Genomic DNA, 19243 nt, shown 5'->3' on the forward strand with positions numbered 1-19243 from the left:
AGAGCTCACCTCCAAGGACTGGCAGGACAGATGTGACTTTGGTCTTAGAATCAAAAGGTCTGCTCCTGGCACATCAGTAGTCATCTTAGGCCCTAAACTTTCTCACTGGCTATCATGTGAGCCTGCTTTTCTGGAGGGGCTGGCATGTTTCTTCTTATCTCTCTTCAACCACTTCAAATACAGAAATCTTACAAATCAGAGTTGGTTTTAAGTCAGTTGGTGAGGGGGAAATCACATGGTGCTAAAACTGCTTAGAAGTAAGGTGAAATTGAGGTCTACACATAACATTTTGGTCTACAGAGCCAGATTATCTTCCAGAGTTGGAGCAGCACACTCCACAGGCAAGCACCAGATGAAGACACTACTGACTGTTCAAGGGCCAGGCTGCATGAAAGATGATGTATCACTAAATGCTAGGCTCACATGGGTCAGCACTCACGAACGGAGACCTGTTTATCCACAACTTGTGACTTCTTCTCACATAGGCTCCGTAATCACTGAGAAAGATAGCAAGATCTATTTAATCTGTCATTCACTCATTATCTCCCATTTCTTTCTTTCTTTGGCTGAAATTTGTGTACAACACCCAGCAGGGTGGCTAAAATGAAAAAGAAAATACCGAATATTACTGAAAATGTTGAGCAACTCTCATACACAGCTGATGGGAATACACACTGGTCAACCCTATTTAAGACTGGATTGGTAATATCCACCAAAGTGGGGTAAATGCCACATCCTATCCCCAGTGATTCCACTTCTGCTCGTGCACATTCTGTATGAGTTCCCTTTAAAGAGAACTTATGTTGTTAGAAGTCAGGAAAGTAGTTAGTGTTGGGGTTGGGGAGTGAGGTGGGAGCAGGTGGGAGACTTCTAGGGTGCTGGTAATGTTTGTCTTCATCTGGATACTGTTTCCAATTATAAACATTCACAAAAATTCAGCAGGGCACTGTGACACATGCCTGTAATCCCAGCTACTGAGGCAGGAGGATCGCAAGTTTGAGGCCAGCCTGGGAAAGTTAGTAAGACCCTGTCTCAAAATTTACCAAAAAAAAAAAAAGCTAAATAAAAGAACAGGAACATATCTCAGTGAGAGTATCCTGTGTTCAATCTCTAGCACTTAAAAAAAAATCTACATAAATTTATCAAGTTATGTGCATTTATGTAATATGCAGTAGTTCAAACAAAGTTAAACATGACTTGGGGCCGGGGATTTAGCTTAGTGGTTCCGACGCCTGCCCCGCAAGCGCAAGGACCTGAGTTCGATCCTGGTACCAAAAAAAAAAAGAAAACGTTAAACATGACTTCATTCTGCTTCTGAGTATATGTCATAAGAACTGAAAGCATGAACTCAAGCTATCTGTATATGCATGTTCATGGCAACATTGTTCACAGCAGTGAAATGTAGAAACAATGCAAATGTTCATCAAAGGATGAATAAATGGATAAACAACATGCACTATATCCACATATGGAATATTACTCAGACTAAAAAAGGAAGGAAATTTGGACACATGCTACAACATACAACTGTGAAGTCATTATGCTAAGTGAAAAAAGGCAGTCTCACAAAAAGGACAAATACTTTATGATCCCAGTTATATAAGGAAGTTAGAGCAATCACACTCATAGAGGCAGAAAACAGAATGGTTTCCAGGGACAGGAAGGGAGAAATGGCAATTCAGGACTTAACAGACACAGTTTTACTTTAGCACGATGAAGGGAGTTCAGTTGGTGGATGATGGAGATAAGTTGCATGACGATGAGAACGTACTTAACACTGAATATATACTTTAAAAATTGAGATGGCATATTTCATTTTATATGTAATATGAACTGAAAATTTAATTTTTAACTTTAAAACAGTTAACTTGACTCTATTATATACCCTCCAAGTAAATGCATGCTAATAGAGTTAATGATTTACTTCTACAGAACATTCTACAATTTTACCCCCTTTACCTTTTTTGGCCTACACTACCTTTTTAATCCTCTAATGTACAGAAAGTGAAAAGAGCTAAAAATGGACTCGTCTGTTCATCTTACAGATGCATAAAACCACTTTGCACTCACTTGAAGCTTCTACTGAACAAAATGCTTTGACATCCTTCCTCCCATTCAGGGTTCCAACTTCCTTATGTAAAAGGTAGGTCAGGGAGCTTGTTACCCTTCTTTAAAGTTGGGGAAACAGAGGAGGAAAAAAAATACAGCCAAAAGTAGAAAAAAGTAAAACGCAAAAATTTTGATACCACATTAAAGCTGTAAGGTGTTCTCATGGTACCTTCAGGTTCATTAGCTGTCTTGAAAAGCAAATGCAATTTTCAAGTTAGTTATGTGCATCTACTGTTCCCATAAGAAAACACATTACATTGCATAGATCTTACTTATTCATATATGTTAAAAATAATTTCACTTTTTGACTTGAAAACAGTTTATTTAATTTATACAAATAACTACTAAATACAAAAAGTAGATTAAAACAAAATAGTTATTTTTTTCTGGCAGAGTTTAAATGCACATAATGGATAATTCCCCCAAAAAATGCATTTTCCCCACAGCGTTCAGGACTAAAATTCTACTGAAATCTTTGCTTCTAAATCAGTAATATATTTGGTGATGTCAGATGGGTAATGACTAAATACGTTCTGCATATGAACTGAAAAAAAGTTACAGTCTACAACATAGAAATGTGAAGCACTTAAAATGTGAATTTAACTGATAATAAAAAGAAAATGTCCATTTCAGAGTATAGTGTTAAAAACATTTCGGTGATAAAATCATAAGACCACATAAAAATAAGCTTTAACATATGCACGAAGCAGTTTTGTAAAAACTGCTAAGTACACAAGTAATAAATAATTTGCAAAGTTGTGTATAAACAATTCCTAATGTTCGGCATCGTTGTAAACATCAGCACATGTGTAAAATGCAGCAAAGTCTGACATTACATTTTGTTTTGCCAAATTGAATTCCTATTATCCAAAGATAGACCAGTGGAGTATGCAGCCAAAGTTTTGGCAAGTTGGGTCTTTAAAATTAAGAGTAACAGTGCAAGTAAGGAATGCAAAGAATTCCTAGTGCAATAAAGAAGAGAAGCACAGGCAATATTGCTGATTAAAAATTCACCACCTCCTGGAGATTCCCGTGGGGAGTGTCTAGGAGACCTGTGAAAGATATGCAAAGCCACTGTCTTAATGCCCAGATCTCTTTTAGGATTTCTCTGTGTTCCTCCAGGCCCCTACCTTTGCAACAGTATCTGTCCACCATTAGTCTCTGCAGAGTGAACAGTTTGTGAAATGCCCAGTTCACAGTCATTGAGCGAGGTTAGGGTGGTTTTGGTGTCTCCCCAGCACGTGGCCGGGTATGGTGTCTGCCTTGTCAAAGCAGCCATTTAGGGAGGGAGACAGATGGATTCTGTTCTGACAACCAGTCAGACCAGCATTAGGTCCCAGCTGGACAATGACAACGTTAAATCTTCCTTCTTAATACCACAAAAATGTCAACAGTCAGTTTTCAATTTGTCTAAGGAATTATCAATTTTGGTCAAAGTCTTTTTGATGCGCAGTGCTGTGAGTCTTGCAGATGGATTCTGATACCAGCATTCTTTCATCAGCTTGGCCAGAGAAGTTAATGTCTGAGGAGACAAAGAACAAACATCACAATAACAAACTGGCTTTTTTTTTTTTGGTACCAGGGATGGAACTCGGGACCTTGCACTTGTGAGGCAGGCGCCAGAACCACCGAGCTAAATCCCCAGCCCCAACAAACTAGCTTTTTAAAAGTGGCTCTGGAAGCTGGGCAGATGTCAGGTGAACTGTTATGAAGTTAGAGATGTGATTGTCATCTTCTTTTCACAAAGAGTCATGGCTTTAACTGCTCATAAAGAAGGCTCTCTGAAAGAGTTCCATGAACTCTGTCCTTTAGACTCAATACTACCAACCCCTGGATGGTTTTAGGGGTGCTACAAGCACTAGTAAGCACTAACCCAGAGATAATAGTGAATTTTGCAGTTACAGCGATTTTTCAGTCTTACATCTGCTACTCCTTATGAGAAGTAATACAGTACAGGATCTTCTGCCTAGAGCAGCTTCTGGTATACAGAGGTGGAGAAGAGATTGACAGCAGGACTCCAAGTCTCTTGGTTTACACATAAAACGGCAGTCCTAGGGCTAATAGCAGTGCTAATGAGTCTCCTGATTCTTGGAGCTGATCAATCCCACAAATTCTTGTGAATACTGTCATTCATTAGGCAAGACCTATCAGAGAGGAGACTATTTTCCAAATCTGTTCAATTAGGCTCTAAGATGCTTCTGTATAAAATGGAGAGGGAAAGCAGTGGGTACATAGTACAGACCATGCAAATACTAACCACCAGTTGACATTCAAGAGCAAGCAAATAGTAAACAGCTGTAGATGACTCTAAAAGTAGGAAAAGGGCACTCTTACCGGGTCTGAGAACCATCTGTTGGGTATGTTTGGCCTCTGTTGATCCACACAGACTACTTTCCTCATATCTTCAAAACTTGGGTCATTGGGAACTACATCGTAAAATGGTGGCTTGTAGTCCTCCACTATACCTGCACGTAGGACAAGAAATGGTGCATTAGCAAGGGGGTCAACATTCCCCAGAGTTTTATTGATGGGAATCATAGATTATAATATGACAGGATAAAGCACTTCCTTCCTCATACCTCAAAGAAATTCCGGAAGCTACACTAAGCCCTAAAACAAGTGAAGAACAAAACAATGTATACCCTTTAAGGAGCTGGAGGGGAAATGACTGGAAGAAAATATGTGAAAATTTCTCATGTAATCGTAATTATTAACAAAATGCTTCAACAGTGTATATAAACAGATCTGCAATGCCCAATAAGGCACAAGGAGACCTATATAAAAACTGCTTTTGTAATAAGAAAGTGACATAACATAAAAGGAAATATGTGAATCCAGCCATTTCTGACCATAAATAGAAATAAAAGACTGATCAAACTAGACCTAGAATCAAATAAATTAAGAACAGCACCAAAATACCCCTTTTGTTATTAAATTATTTTGTCAAAAAATAATTGTTATAAAATAATCTCTTCCATTAGGAGAGATGTAAGTAATGTAATAAGAGATATTAATGTCCTCCTTTACTCATTCTACATGCAGGGAGTATGTCTGTCTCCCAGGCACAACTGTTGGTCTGATGGGTCTACTTGCTACTGTCCGACTAAAGTCCCAAAATAAAATGTGGGAAGGATAGCTATTGGGAAAGTAAAGGGATAGCAAAAGGAGGATGAATTGGCCATAAACCATCCCTTACCCAAGGCAAATAGGAAAGTGGGTACTTTCAGCTGCTGTCCCAGCATGATTTCCAATGGCTTGGACACGTTTTCAGCAAAATTCCACAAATAGAGGAAGTAATTCCACAAATAAAGAAATTTATAACTTCATCATTTGGATTTAGAAAAATTAATCTTCCCCTTATAGAGAGGAAAAAACAAAAGATAATCTATCATTTCCTTTCCCTCAAACCCTCCAGCAATGCCACGAGTGGACACATTGGTTACAGCTCTTTTCCTTTCCTCCATGTAACTTATATCCATTTCCAAGTACATAAGAAGCTGTTACTGAGGACAGAAGGAGAGTATGTGAGAAGTTATAATTAAGTTTTTCTAGTTCTTACAAGTCACCTGAAAGCTTCAATCTCCTTTTCATTTATCATAGAAATTACTTAATAGTGAGAATCCATTCTCACAAATTCCATATAAATACAAACCACTTATGCAGAAGATTAGGTATGATAAGGAGCATCTGTTCAAGAAATACTACAGATTTTTTTAAACTTCACAAATTCAACTAAAGAGTTTATTTTAAAAATGTAAAGCCATCTCACTTGTATTTTTAAAATCCCAGTTGATAATCTTTCTTAATTATAACTAACTTATCTACATTGCATAACTGTGTGTGTAATGTTTATCAGTCAATGGATTAAAATCTTTCATGGAAAATCGAACAGCTCATACTGGGCACAAACCACTGCTTACAGAGAAAAACTGGGAACATCTCATTTCAGACGCCTTACCTACTTCTCCTGTAAGGGTCCCTGAAAGCATTCAAACAAAAATATTTGAATGATTTTCAATACTAAGAAACACCACCTCAATTACAGCTGGACAGGGACCTGAAAAGATAACTTCCACCTTTTCTCAGGGCCACATGAATTGATAGGTAACAGTAAAATATGTGCCTTTCATCATCTCTGAACTTTTCTGTGAGTATACATTTTATAGGCTGGCTTAATTCTTTAAAAATCTAGGATAAGAGTTGTCTCTTTGGGGAAGCAAAAGACCCCTACACTGAAAACTACAGCACTCTGAAAAAAAGAGATCGAAGAGGATACAAGAAAATGGAAAGACATCCCTTGCTCCTGGGTAGGAAGAACCAATACAGTGAAAATGGGCATACTTCCAAAATTACTATATAGATTCAATGCAATGCCAATTGAAATTCCAACAATATAGTTCACCGAACTAGAGAAAACAATCCAAAAATTCTTTTGGAACCATAAGAGACCTAGAATAGCTAAAGCAATTCTAAGCAACAGAGACAACTTGAAACTATACTACAAAGCTACTATGATAAAATCAGGATGGTACTGGCAAAGGAACAGACCTGAGGATCAGTGGAATAGATTAGAAGATGCAGAAACAACTCCAGACATGCTCAGCCATCTCATCTTTGACAAAGGAGCCAAGCACCCTCATTGGAGGAAAGATAGCCTATTTAATAAATGGTGTTGGAAAAACTGGATTTCAACCTGCCAAAGATTAAAACTAGACCCATACCTATCACCATGCACTAAACTAAGATTGAAGTGGCTTAAAGATATAAATATTAAAACAGAAACACTAAACTTGCTGGAAGACAAGTTAGGAAGAACTCTTGAAGACATTGGCATAGGAAAAGACTTCATGAACAAAAACTCAGCAGCACGGGAACTAGCAGAAAGAATCAACAACTGGGATCTCATCTTGTTAAAAAGCTTCTGAACTGCAAAAGAAACCACCAACAGAGCTAACAGACAACTACAATATGGGAAAAAATTTTTAGCAGCCGTATCTCAGACAAAGGACTACTATCTAGAATATATAAAGAATTGAAAAAAATCAGACCCCCAAATTCAAAGACCCAATTCGAAAATGGGCACCTGAAATGAACAGACATTTCTCAGACGAAGAAGTAAAAGCAGCAAACAAATATATGAAAAAATGTTCACTCGTCATTCGAGAGATGCAGATGAAAACAACACTGAGATTCCACCTCACCCAAGAAAGAATGGCTGCTATCAAGAAATCAACAAATAACAAATGCTGGTGGGGTTGTGGGGAGAAAGGAACCCTTCTCCATTGTTGGTGGGAGCGCAGGCTGGTGCAACCACTGTGGAAGTCAGTATGGAGATACCTCAAAGAACTAGCACTAGAGGTCCTATTTGACCCAGCTATTCCCCTGCTAGGTATCTTCCCCAAAGAATTAAAAGAATCATACCACAGCAATATATGTGCACCCATGTTCACAGCAGCATAGTTTGTAATAGCTAAAGCTTGGAAGCAGCCCAAATGCCCATCAACTGGAAACTGGATAAAGAAAATGTGTTTTTTTAATAAAATGGAGTACTACTCAGCCATAAAGAATGAAAAACTGGAGTCATTTATAGCTAAATGGATGCATATCGAGGCCATACTCTTAAGTGAAATAAACAGGACACACATGTGTAAATACCGAATAGTTTCTCTAGTGTGAGAAACTGATAGTGTAAACAAGGGTTAAAATGATTAAAATGAGTAATTGATAATTTGAAATAGGAAAAAAGGTCCAAAGACAAAGGAGTGAAGGGAGGGGAAGGGGAAAGGAAAAGAGGGAAAGGAAAAACTATGAGAAAAGGAAAAAAAAAAAAAAAGGAAATGAAATCTGTGTAAATAAGGAAGGGTGGAGGGGGCGAAGGGTGGACAGGTAATGGGGAAAAAAATAAGAACCAAGATATATCATGTACAGGTACAAACACCCAATGATAAATGTAAACAAATTGTATACCTAAAATGTACCAATAAAGAACTGAAAAAAAAAAAAAGAGTTGTCTCTTTGGGATAATTTGCGTGGTATTTAAGGGAAGGGTTACGTGAATGCGAACAGCAATAAAAACATGGATTTTTCTATAAATGCAAAAGAATGTAAAGCAGGGTTGGAGGTTTAAAACAGAAGATCTGATGACAGTCAACAATAAACTTCACTGTACAAAGCTGAAGTTTTCTCTTGTGTTTCTATTTCCCATGTTTTAATCTTACTAAATGTCACCATATTTTTAAAAGGAGTCAAATTTAAGAAAGAAAGACTAACTGATTTTGCCTAGGACTGAGTCATGACTGTCTTTCTTCAACCATTGGCCAACGGTTGATTGCTTCCATCTGACTGGTTGTACTTCTCCAAACTAAAATAAATCTGGGACTAAACTGCAGCAACCAGTTGGAACTCCCTCTGGTCAAAGAAAGCAATCATTTCCATCAGTGACAAGTACATAGTACCTATTATGTGTGGAATACCATAGGAAATGTTGAGTGTGATGCCAGTATAAGACATGCTCTTGTTTTTCAAGGAAATAAAAATCTAGTAAATCAACACAAGTCCCTTTCTTTTTTCCTTTGATAATGGAAATCTTGTCAAAAAAGAACCTGAAAACTTTTTTCATCGCACTATTTATATCTTCAGAGACCAAAGTAGAAATTTTCACTTATGTTGCTACTTAGTTCTTACAATGACTCAATAACTATCCGATCCCTTAAATTCTGTGTATCAGAAGTTGTGCTTGGCCGTAGGTATACAGAAATGAAAAAGATACAGTGTTTGGTGACAAGGAGCAGGCTAATGGCAAAGGCAGTTGAGAAAAGTATAAACTAGCAGTTGTGATGGGGTAATGAGATGCGGGTGGCAGGAGTGGTACTTAATTTAGGAGGGCTTAGAGAAGGAAACACCTGTGTGGTTTACTAAACACCATCTCTTTTTGTGTTTGGGCAGGAAGTACTATAGTACTAAGTACCATCTGTAAACTAGGTGCCATGGAAGCTTAAGAATTTTTCCAGAACCCAGGGCTTGTGGGGACAGAGCTAATAAATTTGTGAGGCAGCATGGAGGTCAGGAGAAAAAAAACAGGAAAGAATGCATTTCAGGCAGAAGGAAGGTATGAGGGAAAGAAAAGGATTATAGAACCCTCTCCTGTCATCCCCTGGGGCTGATGAGGAGAGGGGGTGGAAAGGCTGGGCAGAGTAGGAAGTGAGACCAGGCAGAAAGGCGACTCCTATTAAGGTAGAAAGTGACTGGCTGATAACTGTTCCTCATTTCTGACTGAAAGTGACAATCTCCAGAGCCAGGCAAAAAAGTGAACTGTGAGTGCTATAAAGGCAGCCCCCAGCGAGCAACTGCCAAGTCGTGAGACAGCAGAGAGGACAGCACGGATTCGGCAAAGCAACTAAAAATACAAAGCACTTCCAGTGCCAATGAGTGATACAAACAACAAATGATGCAGACGTGCAGGAGAAGGGGACCACGTGTGTGGTCAAGGAAGGAACAGGCCTTGCCTTCCCATTAAGGCAGCTGCTGACTCAAAGAGCCACAGGAAAGAAATCAGAGAAATTATTCATTACCTACTCCGCCACAACTTTTGGCACATGTAACTGATTGACACAATAGGGTTTTCTTTGGACATATGTCTAAGTGAAGGTTTTCTCTTCTTTAGGGCTAACCTATCTTTACTGACCCAATGTCTTTACCACTAATACATGCTGCATGGGTCTGAGTAAACCTCTCGGTTCAAATGCTGTAATTTTCCAACACCTTTAAAGTGCACATCACAGAGTTCATGTGCAAATCAACAGGAACCAACAAAAACACCCTCCACATACGCTGAAGGGTATGAAATGCCACTGTGTCCAGAAACAAGACCTCCCCTTCAGTTCCTGGCCACCAATGTCCCAGATCAAACGCTCATCTGCCCCCACCTTGACGGGTATATTGTCTGTGTCTGTTTCACACCCTTCTCAGTCACCCTCCACTGAGCCCCATGGCCTCCCAAGACACCTCAGGAGAACTGAGGACTGACCGTGCCACCCTCCTCTGCACAGATTCCACTGGTGTTGCCCAGGGGACAGGTTTATTCCCACTGTGGTCCATTCTACCACAGCCTTTCACATACCTGGGCATTGGCCACACCGGAATGACTTGCAGTTCTATCAACAAGGCATTCAGAGGACTTCTCTCAGCTCTTCCTTTTGCATGGCACACTCACTCTCATCAGTGTGTGGTTGTAGTTTTCATTTCAACCTGCACCTCACATCCTCAAGCCTGCCCAACTGAGCTCCTATTCGACCCACTCATGCCTCAGTTGAAGCCCTCTATCTTCTGAGAAGGTCTCCTGCTCCCCAAAGTCCAGAGTCCTGAAAGTCACTGTTCACCCTGGACTCGCTCAGCTCTGTATAGACCTCACTCTATTCCTTCATAACAATTTGTCTTTTCCACAAAAACGTGAGCACCTTTAAGTTGAATTTTTGTTTTTTGTTCAACAGCTTCCCCAGAGCCTAACACAATGCAATACCTCCTATATTACAGATACTAATTCAAGTGAAATGTTAATTGCATGTCCCAGATCCTTTATCTAAAACCTCTGATGGCCAGGTGTGGTGGATCACTGAAAATTAAAGGCCATCTGGGCTACACAGTAAGTTCAAGGCCAGCTAGAGTTACACAGCGAGACCCTGACTCAATCAATCAATCAATCAATAAAACCTCTGATGATAGATGCACTTGAAGAATTTAGAATTTTTACATTTTTTAGTACTCATGAGGCTCTGGCAGGAGGATCACAATGAGTTCAAGGCCAGGCTGCACTACAAAGTGAGACCCTGTCTCGCAAAAAAAAGAAAAAAAAGACTGTGTACATTTTAGAGGCCATTTTTTTTTCTTTTGTTTTCGGTACCAGGGATTGAACTGTGGTCCTCGCACTTGCACAGTAGGTGGCAAAACCACTGAGCTAAATCCCCGGCCCCAACTGTGTACATTTCATAAAGGGGAGGCATGTACTATATTTTGACATCCCCAGCAGAGTGTGAGGAACACCCCACAACCAAATGCATTTCTGCAGCAAAATATATGAATATACATATTAAATGGAAGAGATAAAGATTACACATGGACTCACGTCCCTTAAGGTCAGGGTTGACTATCAAATGAGTTCAGGTCAGGGGTCCTACCAAATGCATTATGAAAACTTTAGGATTACAAATCTTTGGTTGCAGTTATGGGTCCATGGATCAGGCAATTCTCCGAACAATCCAAAAATGAGGCAAAGATCCATCAACAAGACATGAGAGCCACATAGATAACATCTGTCCCTACCTTCAAAAGAAAAAAACTGGGGAACACACAGGAAAATGCTCTTGTCCCAGTTCACAGCTAATGAGTGGCAAAGCTAAACTAGAATCCAGTTTCCTATTTAGATTCTAGAATTCTACCCAACAAGCCAACAATTACATAACAGAATGTGCCTCTCTCCGTGGATCTCATGCTGTGTGGTCCACTCACAGCACAATCTTTCTTCATTATCCTCCAACTGGAGCAGACACATCCCATATCCAGGGAAAAGGTGAGGAGAAGAGAGTCCTGGCCTCTATATCCACAGAGAGAGCTGATGTCAACAGTTAAGTTTCTACTGAAATACTACTGAAGTCCTTCAGAGCTTAGAACATCAAAACTAAAGCCATCTGAGAAAATAGGAGAATAGTTTATATTTTCTCCTGAGAAGACTGTAAGTTAATACAGTGTTTCCCTCAGGGGTGGCAAGTGAGACAGTTTAATGTGTCTCATGGACAAAGCTCTTTGCCCTGATTAACTGCATATTTATTTGTATCACTGCCTTCCATTTTGTGCTATGTGGTATTGGTTTTCCAATCCCACCAGTGGTATTAATTTCCTTTCAAAGGAAAATTATGTTTGAAAAGAGTCAATGTAAAGAAAAAGATTACATATATACTGGTACGTGTGGCATTTGAATATGGAAAAAAAACATGAAGGTAATATGCATATATTTGAATCTTGAGCAACATTAAATTTACAAAAAGGCATTCTTCCTGGTGAGATGGGGTTCAAAGAGCTTCGTCCAGTATTTATGTTACTTCATCTACCATACCTCATTGGAGAATGTCAAGATATTTTTCACATCATGATACACATAAAAAATAATGAACAGGTACATGGCTGAGGGTGGTCATAGCAGAACAGATGACTGTCTGAGAGTACTGGGGCCCTTGGCTCTGTCTCATTGCTGGAGGTAGGGAGTGGTCAAAGAATCAGAACCCAGGGATCCCTAAAGGCCCAAGGCAAGCAGTCCTTTCTGAAAGCAGCAGTGGAATTGGAAAAGCAGCTCTGGCTGTGTATAAGAAGGCTATGAGAGCTGTGTCCAACCCTCTCGTCCCCCTGAAATTCACAGGCATATGGAATCAAACACACTGCTCAAAGTCAGAACCAACTGCCTTCTCAGGAATTCACATTAACATTATAAAGTTAATTTCTATGACTGAGATTGTCATTAATGTAACGCAGCAAAACTCAATGTCTTACAGATTACTGTGTAGTAAAGCCCTACTAGAAATATTAACAATAGGACCGGGGATTTAGCTCAGTGGTGCCACCACCTGCCTTGCAAGCACAGGGTCCTGAGTTCAATCTCCGGTACCCCCCAAAAAAAGAAATATTTACCAATATCACCCTAAGTTGTCAGAGGCGAAGGCAAAGAGCCTACAAGAGCTACATGGATGTTCCACAAGTTAAACCCTGCAAATTCCCAAAACCTAGAAAGACAGAAGCACCACAAGGGTTCCAAATATTTGGTAGCTATGAAGACCTCTTGAGACAAAGAAGCATGGACTGTTAGAGCTGTTACATGTTGGAGGACTGTTCTTAGAAGTGGATCAGGAAAAGACATTACTGGGCAGTAAAGAACATCAGGTTATTTTGACATAAGGCCAGTTGACTACCCTCCTTTGTTCTGGATTTCTAAATCATGGGTTTGAAATTCCAGGAAATTATGGGGAGAAAAAGTCCTCCCTCCCACCTAACCTCCATACTGCTGCCTCCAGGTACCTACCTAAAGATAAAAACAGACAAATGAACAAAAACCTTGAAATTATTTCAATGAATCTGAAAAATTTTCCCTACAATTCATTTGTTTGTCCAAGCCTTAATGTAGACTAAAGTAGTGAATCATAGTCATGAAACATGTTGGATGTGAAGTTGCTGAAGAAGTTAAGAGTTGTCATGGTTTCCATACACAAGCTCATTATGCTTAGGAACAGGAGCACATGTGGTTTCCTGGCAAGCTCAAGGATTAATTAGAAAAGGTTTTTCCACAATATAGTATATGTGCCAAACATAAGCTTATTCTAACAAGTATGTCCTAGTCCCCACCCCAGAAAAGGTGAAGCTTAGCCAGCAAGGACTTTTCTGTAACATGACAAATAGTTTCAGACACATCTGAACACTGGATTCCATTGTGAAATAAACGAAACCAGTGAAACAAGAGGGTTTCCACAGAGCCCTCTTATGGGAAGAGAAAAGGAGAAACAAATGTAGTGCCGGAGCAAAATGATACCACTGAGAGAGGTGGAAAGGGCAACTGAGATCTGCGACCTCCTGGAAATGTTCCATTTCTGATGGAAAGTAACTAGAACAGTGAGTACCCAAGCTCTCACTATATGCCAGGCACACACTAGGTGTTTTACCTACATGATCTCATTTAATCATCAAAACCCTTTCAAGTTGGCTGGGGATTTAGCTCAGTGGTTGCGCCGCCTGCCTTGGAAGCACAAGGTCCTGAGTTCGATCCCCAGTACCACAAAAAAAAAAAAAAAAAAAAAAAAAAACCTCTTTCAAATAGATATTATTTTCTTCTGTGATGACACTAATCTAAATGATGGAATCAGACAGTAGGACCTCAGTGCTTAGAATGTCACTGACTCCCTTGCACTACCCAGCAGGACCAGGGAAGAATGGCACAGTTCTGGAGGGCGCCATTCCCCAGGCTTCTCAGGGCAGTGAGGTGACCTGGTGCAACCACAACAGCAGAAGACAGAGCGCAACCACCACACGCACACGGAGGAATAGATCTGCCCTGTCTTCTACAGGTAGACACCTATACAATATGAATATGTTGCCTCCTCAAAAGTTCTATGTCCAGAATTGAACCTCAGCATCAGATTTCCCAACCCTACAACCTACTACATTAGAAATTCTGGTCCACTGTCACCACTCCTGTTCAATATAGTTCTGGAAACATTAGCCACAGCAATTAGACAAGACAAACAAATAAAAGGAATAAAGACAGGAAAGGAAGAAGTTAAACTGTCATTATTCCTGCAACCTATCTTTTTGTTTTGGTACCGGGGATTGAACTCAGGACCTTGCACTTGTGAGGCAAGTGTGGTGCCACTGAGGTAAATCCCCGGCCCCCTTAAACTGTCATTACTTGCTGAAGATATGATACTCTACATAGAAGATGAGAAAAACTCCACCAAAAGATTTGTAGACTTAACTGACAGATTCAGTAGAGTAGCTGGATACAAGGTCAATACTCAAAAATCAATAGCCTTCTTGTACATAAATAATAGACCCACTGAAAGAGAAATTAGGGAAACAATTCCTTTCACAATAGCATCCAAAAAAATGAAATATCTAGAAATCAACCTAACAAAGGAAGCAAAAGACCTCTACACTGAAAACTACAGCACTCTGAAGAAAGAGATCGAAGAAGATATAAGAAAATGAAAAGACATCCCTTGTTCCTGGGTAGGAAGAACAAATATAGTGGAAATGGCCATACTTCCAAAACTGCTATATAGATTCAATGCAATCCTGAATGAAATCCCAACAATATATTTAATAGAACTAGAGAAAACAATCCAAAAATTCATTTGGAACAAGAAGAGACCTAGAATAGCAAAAGCAATTCTAGGCAACAGAGACATGACAGGAGAATCACAAACCCCAACTTGAAACTATACTACAAGGCCACTGTGATTAAAAAAAAAAAACAAAACAAAACAAAAAAAAAAACAGCATGGTACTGGCAAAGAAACAGACCCGAGGATGAGTGGAATAGATTAGAAGATGCAGAAACAACTCCAGACATACTCAGCCACCTCATCTTTCACAAAGGAGCCAACCATCCTCACTGGAGGAAAGATAGCCTCTTTAATAAATGGTGTTGGAAAAACTGGATTTCAACCTGCCAAAGATTAAAACTAGACCCATATCTTTCACCATCCACTAAATTAAAATTGAAGTGGATCAAAGATCTAAATATTAAAACAGAAACACTAAACTTGCTGGAAGATAAGTAGAATTCTTGAAGACATTGGCATAGGAAAAGACTTTATGAACAAAACCTCAGTAGCACGGGAACTAGCACAAAGAATCAACAATTGGGATCTCATTAAAAAGCTTCTGCACTGCTAGAGAAACCACCAACAGAGCTAAGAGACAACCTACAATGTGAGAAAAATTTTTATCAGCTGTTCCTCAGACAAAGGATTACTACCTAGAATATATAAAGAACTCAAAAAAATCAAACCCCCCAAATATAAAGACCCAATTCAAAAATGGGCATCTGAAATGAACAGACATTTTTCAGACAAAGAAGTAAAAGCAGCAAATAAATATATGAAAAATGTTCAACATCATTGGTCATTCGAGAGACGCAGATGAAAACAACGCTGAGATTCCACCTTACCCCAGAAAGGATGGCTGCTATCAAGAAATCAACCAATTGGGCCGGGGATTTAGCTCAGTGGTTTCGCTGCCTGCTATGCAAGCGTAAGGACCCGAGTTCGATCCCCAGTACCAAAAGAAATCAACCAATAACAAATGCTGGTGGGGTGGTGGGGAGAAAGGAACCCTTCTCTATTTGTTGGTGGGAGTGAAGACTGGTGCAACTACTGTGGAAATCAATACAGAGATACCTGAAAAAACTAGGATTAGAGTTCCCATTTGACCCAGCTATTCCTTTACTGGGTATCTTCCCAAAAGAACTAAAAGAATCATACCACAGCAATATATGTGCACCCATGTTTATAGCAGCACAGTTTGTAATAGCTAAAATTGGAAACAGCCCAATTGCCCATCAACTGGAGACTAGATAAAGATGTGGGTTTTTTTTTTATAAAATGGAGTACTACTCAGCCATAAAGAACGAGAAACTAGAGACATTTATAGCTAAATGGATGCACATTGAGACCATACTCTTAAGTGAAATAAATAGGACACACGTGTTAATACCAAATAGTTTCTCTGGTGTGAGAAACTAAAAGTGTAAATAAGGATCAAAATGTATAATTGATAGTGTGAAATAGGAAGAAAAGGTCTAAAGGGGTAGGGGAATTGGAAGGAGTAAGGAAAAGGAAAGAAGGGAAAAGAAAAAATATGAAAAAAGGAAAAAATGGAAACAAAGTCTTTGTAAATAGTGAGGGGTTGAGGGGTTGAAGGGAGGGCAGGGGAATGGGGACAAAATAAGAACCAAGATACATCATGTAATGGTACAAGTTCCCAATGATGAATGTAACTGTATTGTACACCTAAAATGTACCAATAAACTTAATGAAAAAAAAAGAAATTCCAGGGTTGAGATGCAGCCCTGTGTGTCTTAGGTGTGTTGCAGGTGACTGCTGCAGGATCCAGCCTCAGTACTAGTGAACCAAGCAGACTTCTACCTTAAGTTCATACAGAAATCCAAACAGGAAAGGTAACCAAACCATTTTCTTTCCTACCAACTCCAGAATCAGTGTCAAACTAACACCATCAGTAAATTCCAAAAGATACTACTGAGAAATTTTCAAATGTGAAAATGGACTTAACTGTCATTTCCTATATAGAAACAGGGTGAGGTTTATTATTAGCAGAAAATAAATGTAAAATTCCAATAAAAATAAAAATGCTACAAAATTTTATGCTCACAGTTCACTTGAGGATGATATTGCTCCAAGAGAACTATCTGGTCATCATTTTTTATAATGGACTCAGAAACTCAAAGGATGCATAATTATAATAACCTTCTTAATATAAGACATTCATATATTTAAATGAGGTACATTTTATATACAATAATTTTAAAAATATATATGCTTAATGATGGTTCCTAAAGCTAGTGAGAAATTGAAATAGGTATATCATACCCTGGAGTGAGGAAGATTCTATAAATTAGAACAACCTTATGGAAAGCGATTTGGTAGTGTGTGGCAAGTCATTAAAATGTCCACAGTCTTTGACCTATTAAGTCTGCTTCTTTTCAGAGTAGGAATTAATTTCCCAAATGAAAAATGATATGCATAAAAATGTCCACCACGGGCCCCAAATGGGGAAGGCAGGATATTTAACAATATGGAAATGTTTAAGATAATAAAATATCATGTGACCACTTAAAATAAGAACAGAGACTACTTAAAAATATTAAAAACCATACTAAAGTGAAAAAGATGAGACAGAATTATACCTGGATTACAAATGAGTTTTTAAAATGGGTGCACAGAGAAGAGAAAGGAAACATGAATGCTGGAATTTGAGGGCAAAATTTCTCTTATTTTTTCCTTTCTACTCACTTTTCTGTTTTGTGGGAGTAATAACTAAAATGTTAATATTAATATAGTAGTTTCAACTGAGATGGAACACTTACAAGTTTGCATCTGGAGAAAATTATCTATAGCACCGTGTGTGTGTGTGTGTGTGTGTGTGTGTGTGTGTGTACACGTGTGTGTACCATTATAAATGTTCATAGGAGAAAAGGGATTAGAAAAAGAGAAAGGCAAAATATAATATTAGTCATTCCCAAAGGACAACAACTGATTTAAAATGAGAAATACAACACCCTTAGCTCACCCTAAGAGTCAAACCATATCACAGAACAGAAGCTCAACCTACAAATTTTTAGGAGCTACCTCACCATCTAAATGATGATGCAAAGGAGAGATCAATAAATCTAAAAACAACCAAAACATTCTCCCTTCCTCTGCCACCCATGATTTCTTCTTTCTAAAAATAATGTTAAACACAGAATCTAACAAGCAAGCTAACATGTGTTGAGCTAAATTTTAAATGGATGACTCTTCACTTCAAACTGACTGTTAATCACAGCTGATCTTTAAAAGCCATTTGAGTCTACACTTGTGACACGGAGGGTGAGTTTGCAATATGAGTTCTTACAAAGCCTGAATCTCAAGATTCTGCCAAGCAGGCCTGCCTGGCTGCACGCCGGCACACCCACAGCTGGAAATGCTACCGTGCTGGCTGTGAGCTGCCAGTCTCCTCTCCACGTGGGGAAGTTCCCTGTCACACGGTTTATTCTGACACCAATCCTTCTCTAAAGTCTCTGCTAAGGTAAACTAATCAGAGCTAGATTTTTTCCCCCTGTTCCAAGATGCTCAAGAATAATTGGGGAGTGGGTGAGGAAATGAAGTTCATGTGCAATTTCAGGCAAAGTTCAGAACTTTATAAATCAGCAAAACAATCTGTCGCAAACAATTCCCAAGACACTTCAATGGCACAAACTGCAAGACAGTGGCTCCCAAGGATTGAGAAATAATTACCAAGAAAATGTTTATGACTTCGCTTAACAATAAAAAAGTATCTTAAAAAATTGTCAAGTTATAATCCCTGTATGCTTAATCTGAAACACTTGCTTTAATACCCTAAGAGGTTTGTTCAAAGCAGACACACTCTACTGGTACAAAAGAAAGCTTCCATGAAGATATGCTAATTTTAATTATTGTACACAAAACTATATAAAATTATCCAATCCTACTTCTATCATAGACTATCCTAATTTCTAGTTGTGTTAGTCAAGAAAAAGTATGATTCCCCACAAATGTCAACCCTTACAAATAAAACATCAGTGCAAGGTGAGATGGAGAATAGATGTTAAAGACTTCTTGCATTATTTCTTAAATTCAGGGTACCAATGGGTCACAGAGGGTAAACAGTAAAATATCATTTGGAAACAAATACAAATCTAAATATATGGCATTTTCTTTTGTTCTCCTAGGACCTTTTCAGATACATGCTCTGTGAAGTAAGATTTCCAGTCGTGAAGCTATGAAGAAGTTCACATTGATTCAAGGGATTCTGCTATTAAAAAAAACAAAAACCACTCTGTGGGTTGGGGTGGCATGCC

The 19243-nt window shown here is 38.9% G+C and overlaps 1 protein-coding gene and 1 long non-coding RNA gene across 8 annotated transcripts in view; one reads left to right on the forward strand and one right to left on the reverse strand.

Annotated features, from left to right (window-relative positions):
• Nucleotides 1-2393: 2393 nt before the first annotated feature.
• The window catches only part of Acvr1 (activin A receptor type 1), a 132697-nt gene continuing 115847 nt past the window's right edge, over nt 2394-19243 (reverse strand). For all 7 annotated transcript variants that reach the window (XM_087199047.1, XM_087199077.1, XM_087199065.1 and 4 more), the window contains 2 exons: nt 4444-4574; nt 2394-3631 (listed from right to left, as the gene is read on the reverse strand). In XM_087199047.1, coding sequence (XP_087055173.1) covers nt 3497-3631; nt 4444-4574 — 266 coding nt within the window. In that variant the 3' untranslated portion in view covers nt 2394-3496. The remainder of the gene's footprint in view (nt 3632-4443; nt 4575-19243) is intronic.
• LOC110351075 (uncharacterized) lies at nt 11443-19219 on the forward strand. Its single transcript, XR_015446498.1, has 3 exons — nt 11443-11728; nt 14064-14210; nt 19115-19219. It is a non-coding gene; the product is annotated as an uncharacterized LOC110351075 (long non-coding RNA).

The sequence above is a fragment of the Heterocephalus glaber genome, unplaced genomic scaffold (genome assembly GCF_053883595.1).
Source record: "Heterocephalus glaber isolate CG9 unplaced genomic scaffold, H.glaber_assembly_v1.0 deba00000347, whole genome shotgun sequence".
Lineage (NCBI taxonomy): Eukaryota > Metazoa > Chordata > Mammalia > Rodentia > Bathyergidae > Heterocephalus > Heterocephalus glaber.